Raw genomic sequence first — 27,660 nt, forward strand, 5'->3', positions numbered from 1 at the left:
TTTAAACCTTGATTTTGTATATTTCCGATAGATAGATAACAAAATTATTTTTCAGTTTTTGTTATTTTTATCATTTACAGAAAAATATTATGTTTGGTGTGTTTAAGAAAAAATGATTCGAAAGCAATATTTTAGTTTTTGGTTTATCTAAAATAATTTCCACATCTTAAAAATATTAAATATAGCAATAAGATAAGTGTTAACTGTTAAATAAATAAATACAATCAAAACAAATAACTGAGTGTTACAAAAATAATATATTACACGCACTTTGTACTAGTTCGAATAACACACTGTTCAAAGCTGCAGATTTTGCGCCTAGGGACTTGTATTGGCGCACAGGTGGAGGTGGTGTGAATTGTATTGGTTCTTGCTGTGGTCGTATCAGCTAATTATTAGGGGAGAGAGAGAACCAAAAATCTCAAATTGGGTTCCTTACCATTACCCCCTTCATAAAGAAGAAAATAAAAATAGAAGCTGGGGTTTGCATTTTAATTTCTGATCAATTAAAAAGAGAAAGAGGGATGGAGGGGGATGAAACTAGAGAGAAGGGGAAGGGAGTGTTGTGTAGAAGAAACAAGAAAGCAAAAGCATGCATAAATTGCTGTAACAAATCCTTATCAGTATCAGATACAGATACAACTTCTTTCTTTAAGGTCATGCTTGGCGATTTCACCCAATTTTTGGTATGACTTCTTTCCTTGTTATTTTATTTTATATTTTCCTTTGAAAGTTAATTCACATCCTGCAGGAATTCTTAGCTATAACTATTGATGCATGTGCATGCAGTACATACCACCTGCATTTGCTGAAACAATGACTGACTTATTAGACAAAAAAATACTTTTGGAAGACTCATCTGGGGCCCGCTGGTCGGTACGAGTATGCATGAAAAGGAGATGTTTGGCTTTTGGGCATGGCTGGTGCCGCTTCGTACTGGACCACTCAATCGATACCGGTGAATTTGTGGTCTTCAGAAAAGTTGGCCAATTCATTTTTTTAGTACAAATTTTTTCCATATCAGGATGTGAAAGGCTCAGTTTTGATGAAACAAAGAAAAGAAGCAGAAACAAAAGGAAAAGAAAGCAAACCAACAATAATCGCATCCCTACTATTCAAGAGGTTACCCGTAGAGACGAGAGAAGAGCTCGAATTATAAGAAGGCTTATAATGGAGGATATTGAAAATGAAGATTTATTGGTAAAGGACGACTTACCAATTATAACCCCAATTGCCACAATGCCTTCTGATTATAACACTATTGGTATGGAATTATCTATCCAATTATAAATTGTGTTTTATCAGTGTATATATAGTTAGTTTTTAACTTAACAAATAGTAATTCGATGTTTGTTGATTCAGTGTATAGTCAGCAGATCTTGGGGAGGAACCCGATTAGGAAGTTCTATGCCCGAACCAGGAAGAATGCTGCCAAGACATCTACCAAGGCGGCAATTGACGAAGCCAATCAAGTTCAGGCATTACAGAATGAGGCACTTGCTTCGAACCCACTCCCAGACCAGCAGATGCAGCAGGCGCTCGCTACTGATCACACTGACCCACTCCAGAAATAAGATACAATCTTTATGTTTGATGTTGTTTTCATTTCCTCTGATTGTGCTAGCTTGGTTGCAATTGTCATTACCTCTCTGTGTTGGGCTTGCACTTGTTTCTAAATATCCATCAGCTATTGTATTAAATTCAAGTCTTAAATTGGGTTTTATAACTTTCCAAGGTAAAATTCTAGGCTCTGAGGACTTGTTTATAAGTTTATAAAGTGGCAACGGGTGTTTTCATAAATTATCAGGGATTTAACATGTTATTTTAGATTTTCTGGGGTTTATTAATAATAAATATTCATCACCATTCACCAAGGGCATGTTTATTACTTTGAAGGCGTTAGATTAGATTTTATGATTACTAGGGTACAATTACAACATATTTGGTGTATAAATATTGGAGGAGAGCTCTAGTGATTTGCTTTTATCATCTGAAATATCTTGGGTTTGATTATTTTTATTTCTAATGGGCCGAGACTTGGAATAGAATAGAGGAGTCGTCAGCTTGATCTGACATCGTGGGTCCCGTAACCAGTGTGAGAGGCGTTATAATGCCATTTTGTCCGATCCTTCAAGGAGCATTAAGATTCGGGCTGCGTCATTTTGATTGGTGCAACATCATCATCATTAGACTTGAAGCCTAACTTTTGATGCTTCCAGTTTTATTTTGAATTGGTTTTATTGAAAGCTCATTTCGGTTAATCACTTACATATTTAATCTTTTTCATAAGCTGTCATGACATCAAACTCAATACACAAATTACACAGAGATCACAAGCACAATTTTTTTTTTATTATTAACTAAACATATAGTTCTTTTTCTATTCATTATTGATCAAAAAAAGTAAATAGGAAATAAAAATTAAAAAAAAAAAATCGAAAAATTCAACTAAAAATTTTATTATCAAAATCATTCAAACTGGTAGTGGGTCCTTCTCTTGTCTGCCCAACCAGAGCTTGGTAGTGGGTCCTTCTCTTGTTTGCCCAACCAGAGCTTGAGACTCAGCTTGGCCTAACGTGTTCTGATGTTATATAAATTAATTTTTTTCTCTCTTTTGACATAATTATAAAATAAAATTAAATAATAAACAATATTTAGTTTTCTCCAATATTTTGTACATCCAATAAGAACTAAAAATTCTTATTGTAACCAAATTTTTGTTTTTCTTTATTTATCATATTTCAAAGTATATAAAAACTAAGAACGTAAAATTTGTAAGAACTAAAGATTTTCATTGTAACCACAATTTTGTTTTTTTTATTTATCATATTTCAAAGTATATAAAAAATAAGCACATCAAATTTATAAATGTCATGACACTATAATCACACAATAAGCATGCTCATTCATTCAAAATATATATATGTTATTATATCATCTATATTATATCTATATTTTGAATGAATGAGTCGGCTCAAAGTTTGAAGTTTATACGATATGTTTTTGATGCCATCTATAGCACTCAAGCCTTACTCATATATATATATATATAGAGAGAGAGAGAGAGAGTAAGGCTTGGGTGCTATGGATAGCATAGAGGGCTACGGTGCTACGGTTCAATATTCGAGTTTTCAAAATCCTAACGGTCGATCCGAACCGTTCATCTTGTTCTCCATATTAATATGTATTTGGAGACCAAATTTTACATTTTTTGGAAATTTTTTACTATTTTTTTAGACATGTAGAAAATCAAATATCTGAATGGTGCAGAATTTTTTAGATCAAGTGATTTTCTACGTAGCTAAACAAATAGTAAAAAATTTCCAAAAAATGTAAAATTTGGTCTCCAAACACATATTAATATGGAGAACAAGATGAACGGTTAGGATCGGCCGTTAGGATTTTGAAAACTCAAATATTAAGCCGTAGCACCGTAGCCCTCTATGCTATCCATAGCACCCAAGCCTTACTCTATATATATATATATATATATAGAGGTAGGCTAATATACAATCGATTGCTCCTAGCCTCCCGTGCAACCAAGTCGTTTTCTGATTTTTAAAGTCCAAATGATCGATCCAAACCGTTAGATGTGATCTTCATATTAAAATGTGCAAGAAGACCAAATTTTATATTTTTTAGAATTTTTTTACTATTTATTAAGCTACTTTGAAAATCGCTGATCCAATGGTGACTTCACCAAACAATAAAATCAGAAGCTACCGTTGGATCAACGATTTTCAAAGTGGCTTGATAAATAGTAAAAAAATTCCAAAAAAATGTAAAATTTGGTCTCCTAGCACATTTTAATATGGAGATCATATCTAACGGTTTGGATCAATCATTTGGACTTTAAAAATTGAAAAACGACTTGGTTGCACGGGAGGCTAGGAACAATCGATTGTATATTAGCCTACCTCTATATATATATATATATAGAGAGAGAGAGAGAGAGAGAGAGAGTAAGGCTTGGGTGCTATGGATAGCATAAAGAGCTACGGTGCTACGGTTCAATATTTGAGTTTTCAAAATCCTAACGGTCGATCCGAACCGTTCATCTTGTTCTCCATATTAATATGTGTTTGGAGACCAAATTTTACATTTTTTGGAAATTTTTTACTATTTTTTTAGATAGTTAGAAAATCAAATATCTGAATGGTGCAGAATTTTGTAGATCAAGTGATTTTCGTTCGTTAGGGTTTGGACAGTGTCAGAGTATTTCCGATCATGGCAGTTCAAGAGGTCGGCATCATTAGCATCGCCATCGCTCTAGGAATCGATTACCTTAGTCGAAGATCAAAAGTAACTAGGTTGATCAGAGTATCATCCTTCATGTGGCCGGACGTGAAGACTGATAATGATTTGATGCTTTCAGTTTTGTTTTGAATTAGTTTTATTGAAATCTCATTTCGGTTAATCACTTACATATTTAAACTTTTTCACAAGCTGGGATTGTGACGAATACGTATCCTCTGCATTAACTCAAAAGGGAATATTTTGAGTTAATGGATCTGGACCATCCGATTCACTTTAAAATCCGTGCGAACTAGATCTGTACAAATATTAAAGATCCATGTGTTAAAATTAGACGATCATATTGGTTTCGTATAATATCAAACGGACGAGATTTATTAACACAAAAGATTCTCTTTTGAGTTAATGCAAAGGATGCATGTTCATTGTGACGGAGTATACATAGAATACAAATACAAATTAAATTTTTTTTATTAATGTCAAATACAAATAACAATAAACAATAAAAAATATATAATTCTTTTTTATCCATGATTGATCAAAAAATAAAGAATAAAACAAAAGTAAAAGAAATAATCAAATTTTAATTAAATTTTTTGTTATGAGTAAAGCCTCCTCTTCTAAGCCTAATCAGAATTTGAGAGTTATTTTAGCCTACCTCGTTCTGATATCATATAATTAAAAAAAAATCTCTCTTTTGACATTATTGGAAAAAGAAATTAAATAATAAACAATATTTAGTTTCCTCCAATATTTTGTACATCCAATCAGAACTAAATATTTTAATTGTATCCTAAATTTTGTTTTTCTTTATTTATCATATTTCAAAGTATATAAAAAATGAGCACATCAAATTTATAAATATCATGACACTATAGTCACAAAAAAAGTATGCTCATTCATTCAAAATATAAGTTGTTATATCATCTATATTATATTTAGAAGTGTTAAGTGTCATATTTTGACACTTAATGTATTGTGTGTACTTCAAACAACTTGTGTAGTACTTCCTTGTATTGTTTCAAGTGCTTCCTGACTTTCAAATGGGAGGCCTGCCAGAAACAAAATCCAAATCAAATTGTAAAAGAGCAAAAGCCCAGTTTAGCATTTTTTTGATCGAACCATTCATATATAGTACTGATTATGTCATTTTAATAAACTAATGTTTCTATCATTTTCAAAACAAAAGAGTTAACATTAGAGTTCGAACTAAAAAATTAGATGGCTCACTCATTTAACTCACCGAACCGAGCTGACTCATTCCTACAATGTTTAATTTTTGTACTCAATTCTCACATGAATTTGAGCTTAATTTTTTCTCTCCTTCTCTCCTGTTTTAATAAATCGGAGATTTAAATTATAGCTTTTTTTAAGGTCTTAAATTAAATTATAGCTCTTACGAATCTATAGGAACTTTCATTTACTAATTATATGAATAATAAAAGTATAAAAAAAAAAAAACGAATCTGGAAACTGTGCTATTTTAATATATATTTGGAAAATTAATTTTGTAAATTTGGGTTCATGTATTTCACAGAGGAGCTAAAGATAATTTGGAAATAAATAAAAAATTGCTTGTAAGGTTGTTAAATATTTTCCCACTTCCGTTTCTTCAAAAAAAAAAAAAAAAAAAAAAAACCAAGAAGTAAAAACTAGAGCGGAATTGTGGAATTGAATGTTCATTGTAGGCTTGATGAACAGATTTTGCATGTGCATTATTTCATTAATTGTCTTTCAGTTTTTACCATTTAAAAAGAAATTTTGTCAACCTCAGCAAATCTCAAGTATTGATATTTCTCTCTTGTTCTGTGGGCTTGCCTTTCGCATTTTTATGATTTCATCTAACTGTTTAATTTGAATTGGAATTGAATTGAATAAGCTGCCTTTACTAATAAGGTACATATATAACAGAGTAGAGCTAATTAATCAAACTAGCTAGTCAGTGTTGGTTCACCAATGGTTGTTTACAAGTGAACTGTCCGTGTCGAAGTTCATTTTATTTACTATTTTTCCACGCAGTCTCTACGTATACACTGACTGTTACATATTAAAACCGTCAATATTTTTGAGTCAGTGCAGGGCTTTTTGTACTAGTGACTCTTTGTGAGTAAAATTTTAAAATATATCGGATTGGGGACTTTGACTTTAAAGACAAATCCAATCTGTTGAAACCGATCTACTTCACAAGTGATGTATTTATATATCAAATTTATAATTTTCAAATTATTTTAGTATAAAGTCAAGCAATCAAAATTTATATATAGAGACCTTTTTTTATCGCATTACTTTATAATAAATTAAGTTGAAAATTTATAAATTTGACACATAATTAAATGTGTCACGCGTGAAATAGATCGATTTTAACAGTTGGATAGGTTTTTGAGGTGAAGCTCATCATAGAGCTTAATTAGTGTGCTTAAGATCGTAGAAACTAGATTGGATTGAATGTGCATGGTAGTTTGTAGAGTTTGGATCTCTTCAAGAAATTAGAGCTCATGGAATTCAATTGGCAAAATACATGATCACGTCCATTTCTTCAATTTATTACTGTAATTATCTGGAAGCTAAAGACATAAACATTTAAGGATGAGATGGGGTTTTATAACTTTCCAGGGTCAATTTGAGTAGAATTAAATTAGACTTTATTTAATTTAGATCATTTAGGATTTTATTTGGATCAATTTGGAGTTGATTTGAGGTCATTTGAACTTGATTTAGGTTCAAGAGGACTTGTTTATGAGATTTAAAAGTCAAGGGGGTATTTCATGTAAATATTCAGGGGGCTATTTTATTAGATTCAAGGTTTAAATTGGGTTTTATAACTTTGTAGGATCAATTGGGTAAAATTGCAGGCTATGAGGGGCTAAGGGCTTGTTTATAAGTTTTTAAAGTGGAATAGGGAATTGTTCAATTTGTACCGATTGTCGTGTTTTTAATATTTTGATTTAAAATTAGGTGACTTTCATATGACCGGTACTAAACCAGTACCAAACCTGTTCTTTGGTACCGGTTCATATGCAATTGTATTTTTTGGATTGCCAAAAAAGAGTTCGGACAAGAAGTGTCAAGTTTGCAAATAAACCCTTCATATTTTATTAAGTTTATTTCATAAAAGATATTGTAATTAGTAGGAAGCATTAAACATAAAATTGAATTTAAGTAATCAAAAGATTTTATTAATTCAAAGAAAACATCAAATTATTACTAAAAAAAAAACAAATATAATACAATACAAATAAGACTATTTGGATTAAAAAACTAAAACAATATTCTAACATAGTCTCATACAACTTTTTAAACAATTATACATCAATAACGGGGACAATTATATGCTGACATTGAAATAGACTGGGATAGCGCCGAGGATGAGACCTGTAACAGAGCTTGTAGCTGCATTGACAGCCATTATTTAAAGAAATCGACAAATATAATGCCAGCCAAAAGTTCTACAACAACTGCAAAATTAACAGTAGGGGACAATTTAGTAGAGTCAAAATTTCTATTGAAAAAATATACTCAAATATTCAAATCAATACTTTACATTATAATGACAAATTGGAAGCAATTGAAAAATATAATTTTTTAATCTTTTTTATAAATTATGACATTTGAGATCTAATTAAAAAAAGCTATAATGAATTTCAAAAAATAAAAAACCCATTACCTATAATTAATTTTTCTCTGACATCCTATTTGAATGTGACTCATAACGTTAAAATAAAAATGAGTATCACTGGTTGAGTTGTTTATCTGATATCATAATGAGTTAAACATAACTCTTTGTGTGGAGACAAAAATCAATTTAAATTGGAATATATAAAAAAGGAAACCCTAAACTCTTTCTTAACTCAAAACAAAAAATGTGTTCACACAATTCTTATCACTTTGATCATGCTATTTGCATTAACCTAATAGTAAATCATGCAAGGAAAGTTGTATCAAATGCATGCGAGTCATGTTAAATTCTTTTGCATCATACAAACGACACAAAAATACAAAGAAGAATTTAATGTATAGCTGTCAAAATCTTGAAATTATGTATCTTTTTTCCTTTAAAATTCCTAATATCATATTTACTCTCTCCTAAATATTAAATATTAAGAACCCCCAAATTTACTAAATTTATTATCATCTCTATGAAAACTCATTTCAAATTTATTAAAATTAAATTGTATCCTTTATTAAAAAAAATATGTATCATGCATGTGTTAAAAAAAAATATTCGGTCTTCTAATTGACAATATCATATGACTCCAGATTAGCATTTGAATTCACATAATTAACTCAAACATTTGAAAGTCAAAACATGACGCACAGAAGCATCTGTTTGTTTATTATTTCAAGACGCTAAAAGTAAAAAATAACAAGCAAAAGTAACAAGCAAACATTAATATTGGACTTTAATGGATCAAATTTCGGCCTTATTTTGTTTTAAATTTGTACTCGGTTCTCATATGAGCTAGTTGGGCCTATATTGGGCTTAACTTTTTCCCTCCTATTTTAATTATAAATTTTACTAATTCTACGGAACTTGTATTTTCGTATAATAATAATAATAATTATTATTATTATTATTATTATTAACCTGGAAACAATGCTAGACGAATATTGACAAATTAATTTTGTAAATTGAGGTTCATTTATTTGGTTGAGAAGAGGAAGAGATAAATTGGCACAAAATTAATGCTTGTAATATTGTTATGGTCCCACCTCCATATTTTCTTTGACAAAGAAAGTAGAAACTACGCTGGATTGAATGTGCATTGTATGTAGAGTTTGGATCTCCTGAAGCAATTAGAGCTCATGGAATTCAATTGCCAAAATGCATGATCGGGTGCGTTTGGATTGGGTTAGAATAGCACTAATTCAAGAATTGCTCCGCTATTCTTAAATTGTGTGATCCAAACGTAAAACAGAAAATAAGAATAGCTCAAGAAATGTGCTATTTTGCTATTCCAACGAAAAGGTGGGTTAGCAAATTTCTCATATAGCTGGGTTAGAGCATCTTCAATCCAGCAATTGAAATTAATTGCTAAATTAGCAATTGTGAAAATTTTAAAAATTAAGCAATCCACTCTTACATTGGTGCAATCAACCAAACAATTGAGAATTAAACATTTGACCAATAAGAATTAAACATTTGGCCAACTCATCTTTAGAAAATGATTTCTTATTAAGCAATTTTTTTCAACAATTGCTAAATAAGCAATAGCCATACAACCCAGCAATTACAAAAACAATTGACACATCAGCATAAGCAATCCATAAGCAATCACTGTTGGAGATGCTCTAAGCGATATTAATAAAATAATAACTTACTCATATTATTTTATTCATTTTCAACTGTTCTCTTTCATATGGCTGGGTTGGATATAATTTTATATGATTTTAACCAAACAAACTAAAGTAACTTGGCAGCCAGTTGCTAATGTAACTTCTGTTTAAGGTCTAATGTATTTTTTTTTTTTTTACATTTTCTCAAATTAGTTGGTGAGCAATCAAACGGTGGCAGCAAAGATAAACGAGACGGTGGACAGTAGTTTAATTATATTTGTGATTTGTGTGATTTATTTTGAAATTTGTTATTAAATAATAAAAAAAATATTTCGAAATTTGTTATTAAAAGATTATATTGTTTAATTATATTTTAACTGTGACTAGATTGGTATTAAATGAGATAATAAGAAATATTTTCTATCAGTTAAAAACAATTGAAGTATTATTGAAAAATATGATGCTTCATATATATTTAACAAGCCATTATAAATATAAAAGTTAGTTGAAAATATAAAAACAAATAAATAATTATTATATTTTTTCCCTCCATTGTTATTCCAAACATACAATCCAAACAACATTTCTGCTATTGTCTCATATTCAAGGTTTAAATTGGGTAAAAATCCAGGCTCTGAAGGCTTGTTTATAAGTATTTAAAGTGGCGAGGGGTGTTTTAAAAACTTATGAGGGACTTCACATGTGAATTTTCGGCTTTTTCCGAATCTTATCCGGTTTATATTAATTATTGGGTCCCATCGTCAGCCACTTGTGTGTTTTGAATATCGTTAAGATTCGCGCTGGAACACCATGATCACGCCGTGTCATTTACCTTTGTCGAACTTGGATTTAGGGGTTCGATTCGAACGAGGGTTTATATTCGTGGAAAATGAGAGGCCATCGGTTTGATCTGATCTGAAGACCAATCCTTTCGTAAATAGAGAATTGTTTAATTCCTATTGATTTTCATCGTTGTTTCCATGTTATTAATGTATTGATTTCAAATTATGTGACTTTCATATGACCGGTACCTAAAAAGGGTTCTGACAAGGAGTGCCAAGCTTGCAAACAAACCCTTGACATTTGGTTGCATTTATTTCCAAAAGGATATTGAAAGACAGAATCATTAAACACTTTTTTGTATGGACATGGATACGGATATCGTATCAGATACGACATGGATATAGCAGTACAGTAATTTTCAAAAATTTCGGATACGATACACCTATTATATATAGTACTTTTAATTATATTATTTATTCAAACACTTATTAACATAATATTAACATAAAATTAAATAAAAATTAAAAAATATTAAAAATTAAAAAAATATGTACAACACAAATATAGTCTCATATAAATATTAATCTTGTGGGTTCTCTTCCTTTTGGCCAGCTGGGACTTTTAACCTAGTATGAATTCTTTTTTAATCTAACATGCCGGTATTATGCGCCACTAAAAATAGATTTACATAAACTAGAGTGGAGGTGGAGGTTGGTTCATTGTTGATAATATTTTATTAGTTTTCTCCAATATTTTGTAACTAATAAATGAATTGTATGAATATTTTTTTAACATTGAATTATTATATGATAATTTGTTTGTCAAGTATATAAAAAATAAGCACGCCAAATTTATAAATATCATGAGACCATAATCACAAAAAAAACATGCTTATTCATTAAAAAGATATGTTTTTCTATCATCTTTTTATATATTTAGATGTCTAAAGAAACATATTTTGACACATATGTGTACTCCAAATAAATATCAATTTCATGACCCCATAAGCTCTGACATATTAGTGATACCGGTGAAATTTAATTAATTAAAAAGATATGAGATATTTCTCATTTTGCACAAAGTGCACATGATACCGAGATTTTTATTAATACCCTAAAAAAATAGCAAATTTGGCCTTGCATTAAAATTAATTTTAAAAATGTCCTCACCGTCCAAACGTAAGTAGTCAGCTTTTTTTTTTTTTTTTTAGAGATTAACATTTTGATATTCTACAAGTTCAATATATAACCAATTTACTTAGCTACTTTGCTAAGCGTTTTGAATATATGGAATTTAAAAATATGGCTCTGTAACGTTTCGGCGAAAGTGCTACCAAAAGCATATTAGTCAACCTATATATATATATCCTCCCTATCAAAGGAAGGTATAATTTATACACAAAAGAAAGGACTCGTTACTAATTCATATACAGTGATGACAATTCGGCTCAGTTAACCCAATTTAGAGTCAAACAGGTTTGTTCGTAAACTAAAATCGAGAGGTTAATTATACAGGCTGGGTAAAAGAACTTCTCCTGCTGTGCCAATGAACTCAATGAATTGAAATCCATCAAAGGATATGTTTTAGAAATTTGCTTAATTCTATTTCCTTACAAAGCTAGAAATTTGTTCTTCAGCCAATCTGATTCTTCATTTTCTTATTTTTCCTTTTTTGAAAGAAAGGCATGAAAGCCCAATTTATTACTAAAATATCTGATTACAAAGACCTAACTATAACTATATAACTTGTAAAATAAATTATTACCATTTTGCAAGTATGAATCATTGGCCTCAGGATCATAAAACGTCACTGACAGAGCTCGGTACCAGCAAACTGTACCAGTAAACTGGTACAGGAGCTATGTATGTACCAATTTATTCAGCTTTTGAAGGCACCATTGAGTAGGAAATTTTAGCTCGTGGAATTCAATTGCTAAATGCATTATCAGGCGCATTTCTTCAATTTATTACTGGAATTATCTCGAAGATAGAAATAGAAACATTTAATGCTTAAATTGGATTTTATAACTTTTAGGGTCAATTGGGTAAATATTAGGCTCTGAGGGCTTGTTTATAAGTTTTTAAAGTGGCGAGGGGTGTTTCATAAATTATCAGGGACTTCACATGTTGTTTTAGAGTTTTCTGGAGCTTATTTAATAAATATTCATCAGCCAAGGGCATGTTTAATTATGAACTTTAAAGACGTTGGATTGGATTTTATGATTTTCTAGGGTTAATTTGGTAAGTTATCAAGCTCTAGGGGCTTAATTATAAGCATATTTGGGATTTTGAGGGGTTGCCATGTTTATAACTATTAAAGGAGTGATCTAGGGGTTTTTGGGTTTTTAAGGGCTATTCTGTAAAACTGATTTTCTTTTATTATCTGAAATCTCTTTTATCTCGGGCCTTCACTGTCTGGGCTTTGATCATTTTGTATTTCTTCTTGGGTCGATAAACTTCGAACGGAATAGAGAGAGAGGTCTGCTTGATATGACATCGCGGGTCCCGCTAACAGTGTGAGAGGCGTTATAGTGCCATCGTCTGATCCTTTTATTTGGTGCATTAAGATTCGCGCTACGTCCTTTTATTTGGTGCTACATCATCATCATAGGATGTAACCGGGTTCGTTCTTTTCGGATTTGGTCGGACTCGATGCTACATCATCATCATATCATTCGATGTTTCTAGTTTTGAATTGGTTTTATTGAAATCTCATTTCGTAAAAGTGATACCTATTTATTAAACTTTTTCATAAGCTAGAAGAAATCAATCTCAAATATTATACATAGTACACAGATACAAATTGATTTTTTTTTATCAATAAAAAACACAATAAATCTCCTTACAATTCCAACTTAATAAAATAAATTCAATTTCAGCTAATTATAGCTTTGAATAAAACTCCAAAATTGTTTAATTTTTTATAATCTGATTCAATACATAGTCTGGCCTTATCAAAGCGATAAATTTACAAAATTTCAATATAATATCGGTTTAACGAATCTTGCTAATAACTGTCATAATGACACATCTGCAATGGATCCGACCCATTATTAACAATTCCTAATTAACTAACTCTTCTGAAGTGATGTTCTTGTGTTTATTCTCATTTAGCGGAATACCTGTTATATTAAGTCGCTGGTAACCCGTCTATTCATGAGTTGATTCCTCCTGCAGCGACAAGCTCTTTTTTCAAAGCATTTCTCTTACCCTTGCCCTGATCTATTGTCTGGCTCTTCTTTTTAAATCATATAACGATTATTCCCAAATTCAATTGAGAATGCAACAACTTCTTAGCCGAACCGGAGCTTGAGTCTTCTCTTTAAACACATTCTGATGTCATATGATTAGAGAATTTTATCTTTTTTGGCATTATTACAAAATGAAATTAAATAATAAACATAATTTAGTTTCCTCCAATATATATTTTGCGCATTTTTTAAGAACTAAAAATTTTCATTGTAACCAAAATTTTGGTTTTCTTTATTATCTATTTCATAATATATAAAATAAGCACGTCAAAATTTATAGATTTCATAACACCATAATCACAGAAAAGGTATGCTCATTCATTCAAAAAATATGTTATTATATCATTTATATTATATTTAAAAGTGTCAAGTGTCATAATCACAAAATAAATGCTCATTCATTCAAAATTTATGTTATTATATTTAGAAGTGTCAAGTGTCATATTTTAAATATGTATATAGTACTTCAAACAACTTAATTATGTAGGTTCTTTATCTTGTTTCAAATATTTCTCGGCTTTCAAAGGAAGACCTGCCAGAAACAAAAATCCAATACAATTGAAAAAAAAAAAAAAAAAAACAAACTTGAATATCACCGGTTGAATGCTACATATATATACTAGCTAGTTGTTTATCTCATATCATAATGAAAGTAGTATATTATATTTCATTTGGAGTATATAAATAAGCAGGAGCGGATCTACTGTAGCACAGGGTAGGAGAACTGTTCTACCCTGAAAATTCAAAATTAATTTACAAAGACTGAATTTTGAGCCTTTATTCTACCCTGAAAATTATTATTATCCTACCATTTAGCTCAAATTAAAATGGCTGACCCATTGCATATTAAATTTTGTAAATAAGTGACCCGCATTCTCTGAGATATCTTACTCTTGCCATGACTTTTTGGAAAAAAATAAAGAAATGTACAGCTAGCCCAGCACTTTAGTTCTCACTTCTCTGAGATATCTTACATTTGGTTTGACATTTTGAAAAAACTAAAGAAAGGTGTGGCCCAGCACTTTAGCATATATCCAATAAAAAATGAAGATGCTCTATCTCTGTCGACTCTCTCTGTTTGTTGAACCAAACACCAAACAAACAAAAAATAGGCTGCTTCTACTTGCCTCTCTATCCTGTCTCCCTGACTCTCGACAACAAGAAAAAAAAAAAAACCTCATAGACAAAAAAAAGAAGAAGAAAAACATAGAAATATTCTTCATCATTTAACAAAGATAGGTAATACTCTTTTTTATGCATGATTACCTAACTTCTTATTTATATTTCTTTTTCATCATTTAACTAATATCAAACTTTTTTTCATAGGTTGCTTCAATTTGCTCAATTTTATCACTCTAATTTCAACCAATACGATCTATTAACCCTAGATAGTTAATTGGAGAATTACCACTTAGATATGAAAAATGATAGAGATTTTGACCTAAAGAGCTTAAGTGAACTTTCTCAAAAAATGGTGGAAACAAACAAGCACAATGTTTATCCCTTGGTTTACAAATTATTGAAATTGGCATTGATATTGCCGGTGGCGACCTCTAGTGTTGAAAGGGTATTTTCGGTAATGAATTTCGTGAAAAATAACTTAAGAAGTACCATGAGAGATCAATGGTTGAATGATTTGTTGGTTACTTACATTGAGAAGGAATTGTTTATGCGTATCGATGAAAAAAGAATAATGCAAAGATTCCAATCTATGAAGACCCATAAAGGAACATTCTCTCCATGACTTAATTATCTAGTATCTAGTTTTTTTTTGTTTTTAATATGTAAAAGGATAATATTTGTTGTTGTTTTTGTTATGCAAAAGAATACTATTTTGTTGGATTTTTGTCATGTTTTAATTAGTAGTTGATTATCTAAATATTATGGAAGTAAATTGTGTTATAATACTATTTTTGTTGTTTTTGTTATAATGTTTTATCTATTATCTGATTATTTAATGGGTTTGGATCTGATTATCTTTTTAAACCCGATTCAATAATTTCTTGCCCTACCCTGATCAAAATTCTGCGTCTGCCCCTGTAAATAAGAGAACCCTTTCATCATACTATTCGCATTAAATTAACAACAAATCATGCAAGGAATGGTGTATTAACTGTTGGGTCATGTGATTAACTATTGCTCCTGTTGAGTCATGTGATTAATCAAATTGAGTCAAGTAAACTCAATTTCATGTATTGCTGCAAAAATACAAAGAAGAATTTCATGTATAGCTGCAAAAAATTGAAATTATCATATATCTTCCTTTAAAATTCCTAATACCATATATTTTTAGAAATCACAAATTTACTCAATTTTTAGAAGACCTTATTTCATTGAGTGAGTCTATGGTACTATGCATATCACGGGTTGTTACCGTGCTACGGCTCTATATTCGAGTTTTCAAATCCGAACGGTCGATCCGAACCGTTCATCTTGTTCTCCATATTAATATGTGTTTGGAGACCAAATTTTACATTTTTTGAATTTTTTTTTACTATTTTTTTAGATATTTAGAAAATCACTTGATCTGAAAATTCTGGACCATCCAAAAACAGTGATTTTCAATAAATCTAAAAATAGTAAAAAAATTTCAAAAAATGTAAAATTTGGTCTCCAAACACATATTAATATGGAGAACAAGATGAACGGTTCGGATCGACCGTTAGGATTTGAAAACTCGAATATAGAACCGTAGCACGGTAACAAATCGTAATATGCATAGTACCATAGACTAACTCTATTTCATTTCTTAACTGAGAATTTTAGAAGGGTAATATCATATCACTCCTGATTAGCATTTGAATTCATATAATTAACTCAACATTCAATCTATCTTTATCATAAATGAAACTCAAAACACGGCGCGCAATTAATAAAACAACATATTCTATTCATTTGTCAGACAGAAACATATATATGTTTGCTTATTATTCCAAGAGGTTAAAAATTAAAATTAACAAGCAAAAATTAATTAAAGCATAGGGGTTTGAACATTGGACTTTAATGGATCAAATTTAGGCCTTATATTGTTTATAATTTGTACTTATTTCTCATATGAGCTAGCTAACTGGGCTCATTTTGGGCTTAACTTTTTTCCTCCTGTTTTTACGGAACTTGTGCTAGATGAATATTGACAAATTAATTTTGTAAATTGAGGTTCATGTATTTGGCTGAGAAGAGGAAGAGATAAATTCATTAAGATTTGTGCTGGATTGCCTCGATCGCGCCATGCCATTTATCTTTGTCGGACTTAGATTTAGCGGGTTCAATTGGAACATGGGTTTAGATCCGACTGGGGATCCCAATCTTAGATTTAGCGGGTTCAATTGAGAAAAGGAATAGCAAATTGTTCAATTCCTATTGGTTTTCATCATTGTTTTTGCGTTAACGTTGTAATTATTAGATGACTTTCATATGATCGGTACCAAACCTGTTCCTCGGTACCGGTTCAGATTCAATTCGACTTTTCTGTTCATCGAAAAATTCTGACAAGGAGTGTCAAGTTTGCAAATAAACCGTTCACATTTGATTGAATTTATTTCAAAAAGGTATTGAAAGAAAGAATCATTAAACATGAAATTGAATCAAAGTAATTAAAATTAATATTTTATTAATCCAATTAAAGAAAAAAAAAACATACATGCATTACAGTACAAATTAGAAAATTCCTTATTTTGAATAAAAACCTAATATATTATTCCAACATAACTTAATACAAATTTTGAAACGACTCTTAATAAAAAAACTAGGTAAACATCACTTTTTGGTCTTCCCTTCTTAGCCAGGTTGGCCATTCTCTAAGTGTAACATGACGTTATATGATAAGCTGACATTGATAAACTGAGGTGGGGCCAGAAATAAAAGTTGGAATTACAACGACAACCATCAATTAAAGAAAACCAGCAAATACTATTTTGATCAAAAGTTGTACAACAGTTGCAAAACTATTTGTTGCTTTCACAACAAACATAACCAAATAATATACAACAATAACGTATGCTATCGTAAAGCTGAAAAGCTTCATACAAATTTTCAAACAAATGACTAAATTGATTTCCTCTAATATTTTGTAACTGATGAGTGAATTGTAAGAACTTTTTTTTTTCTTTTTTAATATTTAATTATTATATGATTGAAATTTTTGTCAACTATATAAAAAATAAGCACGCCAAATTTATACATGTCATAAGACCATAATCACAAAAAATGTATGCTCATTCATTGAAAAAATATGTTATTTTATAACTTTTATATATTTAGACGTGTCAAGCATTATATTTTGTCACATAATATGTGTACTCCAAACAAATACCAATTCCATGTCCCCATAAGCTCTGACATATTTAGTAATACAGGTGATATATATATTTCTCATTTTGCACAAAGTGCGGATAATACTCTAAATTGGAAGAGGGGGCTGTTCGATGGCCATCGGACCACTTTTGTTTTCGATGGGTTCTCTCACCGTCAGATCTGCTTTAGGATTCGTGTGTACGGATTTTAAAGCAGATGCGAAATTGCGCGCGCGAATCCTAAAGCAGATCTGATAGTGAAGAGAATCCATCGAACACAAAAGTGGTCCGATGGGCGTCGGACGCCGCCCCTCTCCCCTCTAAATTGGGCCAGCAACAAAACCAATTCGGATTGTGATTCAGATCCTCTAAGGTAATTCAAAATTACAGTTACTAAACAATTCTTGTTTAGTATTGCGAAGAAAGACGATGTCATGGAACAATAAACATTTTAAAATATCATCAAACTTATAAAAGAGCTTGTAGCATTTTTTTTTTCTATTGTTGTACAATTTTTTTATGCTAGTTACTATTAATTAAATTAATTAAAACTAAAATTTTATTATATACAATGGTAAACATGAGAATTTTGAAGTGTCAATTTGTTGGGAAACAAAGAAGCAATTTAAATCCGATTTTTTTATATATATCCAAAAATTAAATCAAATTACAAAAAATAACCGAAGCACCGTTGAATTTCGATTATTACCCAATCCGGTTATCCAATAACCGGATTTGATAGAAATGTTCGGTTATCCACTCCCCGGACTCAAAATGCACAAATCCGGTTAATAGTTAACCGGATTTGTGCATTTTGCCTTCTTCTTTTTTTTTTCTTGAAAACAGAAATTTTTTATTTTTTGTATTAAAATATTAGAAATATTGAATATATTTCTTTGAAAATAGATAGAATACAATATAATTTGATTTATTAGAAAGACTCCAACAAGTAACCCGGATCAATATTTTTCAGATCGGATTTTTCGCGGCTGTAAGAAAAATTAATATATTTTTTTATGTGTTATTGGAAAAAAATAAAAATAATTAGATTCTGAGTTATTGATCCCGGTTCAAAAGTCACTTCTAGGTAATCCAGAAAATATTGTGACCTTTCTAGTACATTTAATTTATAAAAAGTTGTATCTATTTTGAGAATTCTTTTTGAAAAACAATAATTAAATAAATTAAAGTTTTTGATTTTTTTCAAAAATAGATACAACTTTTTATAAATTATATGTACTAGAAGGATCACAATATTTTCTGAATTACCTAGAAGTGACTTTTGAACCGGGATCAATAACTCAGAATCTAATTATTTTTATTTTTTTCCAATAACACATAAAGAAATATATTAATTTTTCTTACAGCCGCGAAAAATCCGATCTGAAAAATATTGATCCGGGTTATTTGTTGCAGTCTTTCTAATAAATCAAATTATATTGTATTCTATCTATTTTCAAAGAAATATATTCAATATTTCTAATATTTTAATACAAAAATAAAACATTTCTGTTTTCAAAAAAAAAAAAAAAAGTAAGGCAAAATGCACAAATCCGGTTAACCATTAACCGGATTTGTGCATTTTGAGTCCGGGGAGTGGATAACCGAACATTTCTATCAAATCCGGTTATCCAATAACCGGATTGGGTAATAATTTGGATAACCGGATTAGGTAATAATCGAAATTCAACGGTGCTTCGGTTATTTTTTGTAATTTGATTTAATTTTTGGATATATATAAAAAAATCGGAATTTAAATCGAACATGCGGTCTTACATTGGCCGAAAAATATTATTAGCAATTCAATTTAAGCATTGTGATTTTAATATTGGACTTAATTGGGTCAAAGTTAGGTCTTATAATTTTTTTTTATTTTTGTACTCATTTCTCACATGAGCTAGTTGAATTGGCCCCTTTTGGAATTAAACGTTTTCCCTTCTGCTTTAATTAATTAATCGGAGATTTATATTATGGCTCTTTCCAATTCTACTGGACTTGCACTTGCTAATACTAATAATAATACTAATACTAATAATAATAATAATAAATTATAAATGATAATAAATGATTGGACAGTCTTAAATTTATATTGACAAATTAATTTCCAATTTGGATAAGATTGTTCTGATTTGATTGGACAGACTTGAATCCAAACTCAAAATTTGAGTTACTTTAGAAGATATAGACCCATGTATTGTAGGCATGATGAACTGATTTTGCACATGCAAATTCTCAATTTCTTTGCCTTTCAGTTTTCTTCAATCAAAAAGAAAAAAAATTCAGCCACATCAATAAATCTCAAGTAGATCTCTCTTTTTCTCTCTCTAGTTCTCTGTGCTTGCCTTTCACTCATTTATGATTTCATCTCACTCATGGAAGGTGATAAAATAATGAACATAGAATTCCAATTTCAATTTTAATTGTACCTGTATTGAATTGAATAAGGAAACCAAACTCAGAATAAAATATTACAAATTATTATATATATTTGAGTCAGAACTTAATGTAAAAAACATGATATAACATAATATTTATATAGCAGAAGGTATAATATGTACCATTTTCTGGTTTTTCTCTTTTAAAACAAAAAAGATCATTTTTCATGTTGTTTTTGTTCTGCTTTTCATAATAACAGAAATTCTCTATATAAAACAAGAAGATTTTAAATTTAATGACCAGAATAGGTAGAGAGAGAGAGATATGAGAAATGGTAGACATGCATTAGACAAGAAATAACATACATAATTGCTTGCATGTCTTTTATTTCTTTCATGAAAAAATAGAGATCATAATTATTATAAGCATGTCTATGAATATATATATATATATGTGCAATTACTGGACAGTCCACATGCATTGCATGGTTGAGTGGAAATTGGACAGCTTTCACCAATTTTGCAATCATGCTTTCCACGCTATTATTATTTCATGCCTTTGCCAAAATCAAATATATATATATATATCTCTCCAAGTTTCTCTAAATTCACCCCCAGATACTTGTATTATTTATTTATGTACATAGGTTCATTCTTTGAATTCCTTCCGAATTAAGCTTGCATGCCTCCATATACCTTTTTGCATAATTACAACATATGTATGCAAATTTGCAAAGTTGTTTTACAATACATGGATGTTTTTCCATAGCTACTTGCAAGAGCATATACAGACCTATATATATATATATAGTTAGGTAGTTCAACTAGCAAAATTACTAAAAAATATGTTTCCAATCCTGCATGATTGATCTAGCTATCTACAAGATTAATTAGTTTACTAGCCAAAAATCATGTAGTTGTTATTTGAACTTTGCAGCTAATCCACCCAAGGAAAATTGGATTAATATCTTCGTTATTAAAGTCTAACCAGTTGATATGAACCATAATCTTCATGTGAAAATGTACTTGGAGACCAAATTTTACAATTTTTAAAATATTTTTGTTTTTTTAGATAGATAGAAAATTACTTGATTTGAAAATTATTCACCATCCAATTACTTTCATATGAAGATCATATTTAACCGTTCAAATCGACTATCTAAAATTTAAAAATAGAGATATGGATCTGTGCTACACTGGTCGATCGGCAGTATGCATTTTACCATATATAATCTCACTTATAATAAATTGTAATCACTTGCTTGATTATGTAATGTAGACAACTTATGACAAGGCACAATAGAATTTCTTGTGAAAATAAAAAGTTGTCAGAATATATATATATAGGGGATTGATTATCCTATTCCATGTGCAAAAAGTATCTCTGTATGAATTGGATACTGGCAAAGTGGCAAGATATATATAGTGGGTTCAGCTAGGTAGCTTTTAGACCTTAAGTTTTGTACAAGTGGCAATACACATGCAAGTGATATGAAATAATTTATAAACAAGAGCATCTCATTATAAGTCTACTTATGATCTATGTCATGCATATGTCAAGGTAGGTGCTCAGTTCTCCAACTTCAAGTCACTTAACTAGTCAAAATATAAAGTATTAATTACTACAATCAAGTGCTTATATCTATTTTCTTACAGCATGTTCATGTTCAGGTTTGAGGTTATGATTGCTTCTGATTATTTGTACTTTAGTAATATAATGCTTTTGTATTTGGAGCCCAAAATTATTACCTCTGCCTTAATACATTTTAATTCTTGAATCATTTAGCTTGTTAAGTAATGCCAGTAAGTAACAAATTAATTAATTCTCATAATATGATATCTTAATTTACACAAATTATTAAAGTATTACATGGCTATGAAAAAAAGAAATCAGGAGGATATTAATCTCTTTAGGGTTACATATTTAGGAATTAAATTAGAAAATCTCTAAAATGATATATGAGAACATAAATCAAAACATATTCGAGTCTGTATCGTATGCATTAACTCAAAAGAGCATCTTTTGAGTTAACACATCACGGCCGTCTGATTTTAAACGAAACTGATACAACCAAATCAAACAGTCGATATGCATTAATTCAAAAGATTCTTTTTTAATTATTGCAGTGGATACGAATTCTATCTATAGTGGCTAGAGAGCATCATTCTTCTTACATAAAAGTCGTAGCTATGTTTGAAATTCAGTGTCCACACTGAGGAGGAGGTACAAATATGTCTCATGCTTTAAAAAATGCACAAAGACCCATAATAATAGTATATATTCCACAAGAACTTTTTGTAAGGGGTGAAAATCATCTCTTGGCTCATTAATTCCCACCTTATCCTGTCTTGTTCTACTTTACTTAATTCGCTTTGTAATATTATATATATAAGATTACATAAATTTTTGTACAAATGCATTTAATTTCTAATTTGGATAACACTTAATTAAGTGCAAGTCCATTAAAGGTTTCTGACAAGTAATGTGGTACATAATTACCTAAACAAATGATGCATGCAGATAAGTCCAAATATATATAGCTATGTTTAGAGACAATGATAAATTTAATGATTAGTTAGGAACACAGAGTACTAATTAAACTGGCTAGTTTGAAAAAGAGAGATTATTATAAGACAATAGTTTGCTTTTTTTTTTTTGTGTTAGACCACTTTATTGACTACAATCAAATAAAGTTGATTAGTAAATTAGAGACAACAAGATAAGGCCTAATAAATGTATATCAGGAAAAAAAAAAAAAAAAAAAAGCTGCATTACAGATGATTAGTAAAGTACAAGCTTGTCTGGGATTTGGGCCATTTTTAAATATAAGGTTTAAATCAATCCCTATTTTATGCACCTTATTTATTTATTTCTTAGGTCATAGTATCAGAGAGGACAAATATTCTCTATACAAAATAGTATAAAGTAATGCATATTTTAATACAGAAATATATTAATATATGGTAGTAAAAAAACAAAAATTTGGTAGCATCTATGTTGCATGGATACAGATACGGGTATCGTATCGGATACGGTGATACGTACGGCAATTTTTAAAAAGCTCGGATATGATATGTCTATTATATATATTATTTTTTATTATTTTAATTATACTATTTAGATTAATCATAATTTAAATCAAATTTGTAAAAAAACTGAAGGTTTAATCCAAATATACAATAAATAATATAATTACTAGACTTTGTAACAAGATATTGTCTATTGCAGTGGTTAAAGGAATCTGAAACAAGAATAATTAAATCTAATCTTTGGGCAAATAATACAGTCGTATCAGAACAATATTAATCCGTATCAGAGAAGTATCAGTATCGGATACGCCAACTGTTGGCGGATCAGTATCGGATACGGATACGGGACCCTAAGTGAAGTATCGGAGTAACATAGGGTAACATGTATATATCAGAATAATTTCAGAAAAAAATGAAAATATTCTAAGGATGGTGCTTTATATTGGATTATAATGACAGCTAGCAAAAGATGTTCTGATTTTATAAACACTTTATGAAAATATATGAGAAAGACATGCACAAAGCATTTATATTTTTCTGAAAAGACACCAAAATATGTTGTCATCTTTATGAAACAATTTTTCTGAAAAGATACACTATTTTAGGTACTAGCCAATTATATAAATGCACTTTAGATTTCATGACTAAAGTCCTTTCATAAAGAAAAAGAGATTACTTGCTAAGTGAACTTTAGCTTATAGATCAGAAAAAGCTCCAAAGCTTAAAAAATCTAAGCTTTGGGCCTCCCCAAATCAATATTGTGAATCTTCTTTTATGTCAATTACTTGGATCAATGAATTTGCATTTTTAAAATTAAAATTTCAAAGAAACATTTCCCTTTTTTTTTTTTACAAAATTGGGTGTTAAACGAGCTGAGTCAAGTTGAATTAGACAAAATTTGAAGTCGATTTATGACATAACGAGCCAGGCTGAGCCTTCTCATTCATACTATGAGTCCTACATAGACCACAAAATTTGATTCTATGAGCCGTTGCGGAGACCACGAACCAGAAAAAGATCTCACCTTCTTCTTGTCACGAGTTTCATCTTCAAATGATGAGCACAAGAAAAAAAAAAGCTAAATCTTCCTCTTGTAACAAACTGAGAAACAAATTGAGCCAGTACCAACCGAGTTCACAAGCTGAGGAACAAATTGAGCCAGTACCAACCGAGTTCACAAGCTGAGGAACAAATTGAGTCAGTACGAGCTGAGTTCATAAGCTGAGGAACAAATTGAGTCAGTACGAGCCGAGTTCACAAGCCGATGAACAAATTGAGTCAGTCGAGCTAAGTTGAAGCAAGCTTGAACTCGCTCATGACGACTCCAGCGATAATAAAAGCTTGAACTAGTCATAGTACACTCAGATGTTTTTGATACAGTAGAAACAGAGCAACAATATATGGTACAGTATAAAATTTAATTAATGTTGAATTTTAAACTCCAAACCTCTTATATAAATATATAGTTATATATTTTAAAGATTTAATAGATAGACTATAGTACAGAATTTATTGTGCTTTGACCTAAGTACCTAACTCTTGATCCATTTATGGGCACCAGCTATGCAGAGAACTACCAAATTTTGTCCATTTATTACATTAATTAGCAGAACATGTTTCACTAAAACATCTTATATCATATCATATTAATGAGTTTCATATATGTCATGAGGGGACCAAGACCAACCTTATCATATTGATCATTACATATTAAAGGATTGTAGGCTAAAGTTCAATAAATAGCCATTACATAAGGTGGCAAATTAATAACTAGTCTACAATTTTGAGATTTATTTCTCCTAAAAAGAAAAAAAGAATTATATATTTAATTTTTTGAAGGTTGTCGGCAATTTCCGAGCAACTATATAAATGCACTTTAGATTTCATGACTAGAGTCCTTACATAAAGAAAAAGAGATTACTTGTTAAGTGAACTTTAGTTTATTGATCAGAAAATGCTCCAAAGGTTAAAAAGATCTAAGCTATGGGCCTCCCCAAATCAATATTGTGCATCTTCTTTTATGTAAACTATTAGATCAATCAATTTGCATTTTAAAATTAAAATTTCAAAGAAACATTTTCCTTTTATTTTTTACAAAATTGGGTGTTAAACGAGCTCAGTCGAATCAAATTAGACAAAATTTGAAGTCAATTTATGGCATAATGAGCTGGGCTGAGCCTACTCATTCATACTATGAATCCTGCATAGACCACAAAATTTGGTTCTATGAGCCGTTGCAGAGACCACGAGCCAGAAAAAAAAATCTCACCTTCTTGTTGTCACGAGTTTCATCTTCTCATGATGAGCACACAAAAAAATAATAGTTGAAAATGAAGTTACATCTTCTTCTTGTAACAAATTGAGGAACAAATTGAGTCAGTACAAAACAAGTTCATAAGCTGAGAAACAAATTGAGTCAGTACGAGCCGAGCTCACAAGCTGAGAAACAAATTGAGTCTGTACAAGCTGAATTGAGGCAAGTTTGTACTCGCTCATGACGACTCAAGCCATAATAAAAGCTTGAACTAGTCATAGTACACTCAGCTGTTTTTGATATAGTACAAACAGAGAGACAATGTTTGGTACAGTGTAAAATTTAATTAATGTGGAATTTTAAATTTAAAACCTCTTATATAAACATATAGTTATATATTTTAAAAGATTTAATGGATAGACTATAGTACAGAATTTATTGTGCTTTGACCTAAGTACCTAACCCTTGATCCATTTATGGGCACCAGCTATGCAGAGAACTAATAAATTTTGGCCATTTGTTACAATATTAGCATAACATGTTTCACTAAGTTATCTTATATCATATCATATCATATTAATAAGTTTAATATATGTCATGAGGGGACCAAAACCAACCTTATCATATTGATCATTACATATTAAAGGATTGTGGGCTTAAGTGCAATAAATAGCCATTACATAAGATGGCAAATTAATTATAAGTTTATAACTAGTCAAAAATTTTGAGATTTCTTTCTCCTAAAAAGAAAAATGAAAATTTAAATGTACTTTTATATAGATTTCGATGTAGGTACAAACATAGTGACAAATGAATTATTCGGGTTTGGTTTGGTGCAGTAAAAAATTTATGATTCGAGAATAGTTTGGTAATAATTCAGCTATAATTCAGGAATAAATTGAGTAAGTAAGAGCCGAGCTCACGAGCTAGGGAACAAATTGAGTCAGTACGAGCCGAGATCACAAGTTGGGAAACAAATTGAGTCAGTACGAGCCGAGCTCACAAACTAAGGAACAAATTGAGTCAGTACGAGCCGAGTTGAGGCAAGTTTAAACTTGTTCATGATGACTCGAGCCATAATAAAAGCTTGAACTAGTCATAGTACACTCAGATGTTTTTGGTACAGTAGAAACAGAGCAACAATGTTTGGTACAGTATAAAATTTAATTATTGTTGAATTTTAAACTTAAAACCTCTTATATAAACATATAGTTATATATTTTAAAAGATTTAATAGATAGACTATACTACATAATTTATAAAAGGCACTGTAGATTTCATGACTAAAGATAACACTACATTACATTAGGTACTAGCCAATTATATAAATGCACTTTAGATTTCATGACTAAAGTTCTTACATAAAGAAAAAGAGATTACTTGCTAAGTGAACTTTAGCTTATAGATCAGAAAAAGCTCCAAAGGTTAAAAAGATCTAAGCTATGGGCCTCCCCAAATCAATATTATGCGTCCTTTTTTATGTAAATTAATTAGATCAATCAATTTGCATTTTTAAAATTAAAATTTCGAAGAAACACATTTTTAAAAAAAAAATTGGGTATTAAATAAGATGAGTCGAGTCGAATTAGACAAAATTTGAAGTCGATTTATGGCATAAAGATATCATGACTCCTGCATATATAGACCACAAAATTTTGTTGATTTTCGTTATGTAGACCACGAGTCGGATAAAGATCTCACTTTTTTCTTGTCACGAGTTTCATCTTCTCATGATGAGCACAAGAAAAAAATAAAATAGTTGAAAAGGAAGTTACATCTTCTTGTAACAAACTGAGGAACAAATTGAGTTAGTACGAACCAAGTTCACAAGCTGAGGAACAAATTAAGTCAATACGAGCTGAGTTCACAAGCTGATGATTAAATTGAGTCCCTACGAGCCGAGTTGAAGCAAGCTTAAACTCGCTCATGACAACTGAAGCCATAATAAAAGCTTGAACTAGTCATAGTACACTCAGCAATTTTTGGTACAGTAGAAACAGAGCAACAATGTTTGGTACAGTATAAACTTCAATTAATGCTGAAATTTAAACTTAAAATCTCTTATATAAATTAACATATAGTTATATATTTTAGAAGATTTAATAGAGAGACTATAGTACAGAATTTATTGTGCTTTGACCTAAGTAA

General features: G+C 30.2%; 1 protein-coding gene across 1 annotated transcript; it reads left to right on the plus strand.

Annotated features, from left to right (window-relative positions):
* Positions 1-473: 473 nt before the first annotated feature.
* Positions 474-1,574, plus strand: LOC144548870 (uncharacterized). The gene is made up of 3 exons (XM_078297581.1): positions 474-686; positions 790-1,264; positions 1,363-1,574. The coding sequence occupies exons 1-3, from the start codon at positions 525-527 to the stop codon at positions 1,572-1,574; spliced, it is 849 nt and encodes a 282-aa protein (XP_078153707.1). The 5' UTR covers positions 474-524.
* Positions 1,575-27,660: the final 26,086 nt, after the last annotated feature.

The sequence above is a fragment of the Carex rostrata genome, chromosome 34 (assembly GCF_964058835.1).
Source record: "Carex rostrata chromosome 34, lpCarRost1.2, whole genome shotgun sequence".
Classification (NCBI taxonomy): domain Eukaryota; kingdom Viridiplantae; phylum Streptophyta; class Magnoliopsida; order Poales; family Cyperaceae; genus Carex; species Carex rostrata.

Bases quoted from the DNA above. Each gene is read 5' to 3' on its own strand.
- LOC144548870 (XM_078297581.1), top strand. From the start codon at position 525: ATGGAGGGGGATGAAACTAGAGAGAAGGGGAAGGGAGTGTTGTGTAGA. The intron at 687-789 runs GTATGACTTCTT...ATGTGCATGCAG, and splicing joins GCGATTTCACCCAATTTTTG to TACATACCACCTGCATTTGC. The intron at 1,265-1,362 runs GTATGGAATTAT...TTGTTGATTCAG, and splicing joins TTCTGATTATAACACTATTG to TGTATAGTCAGCAGATCTTG.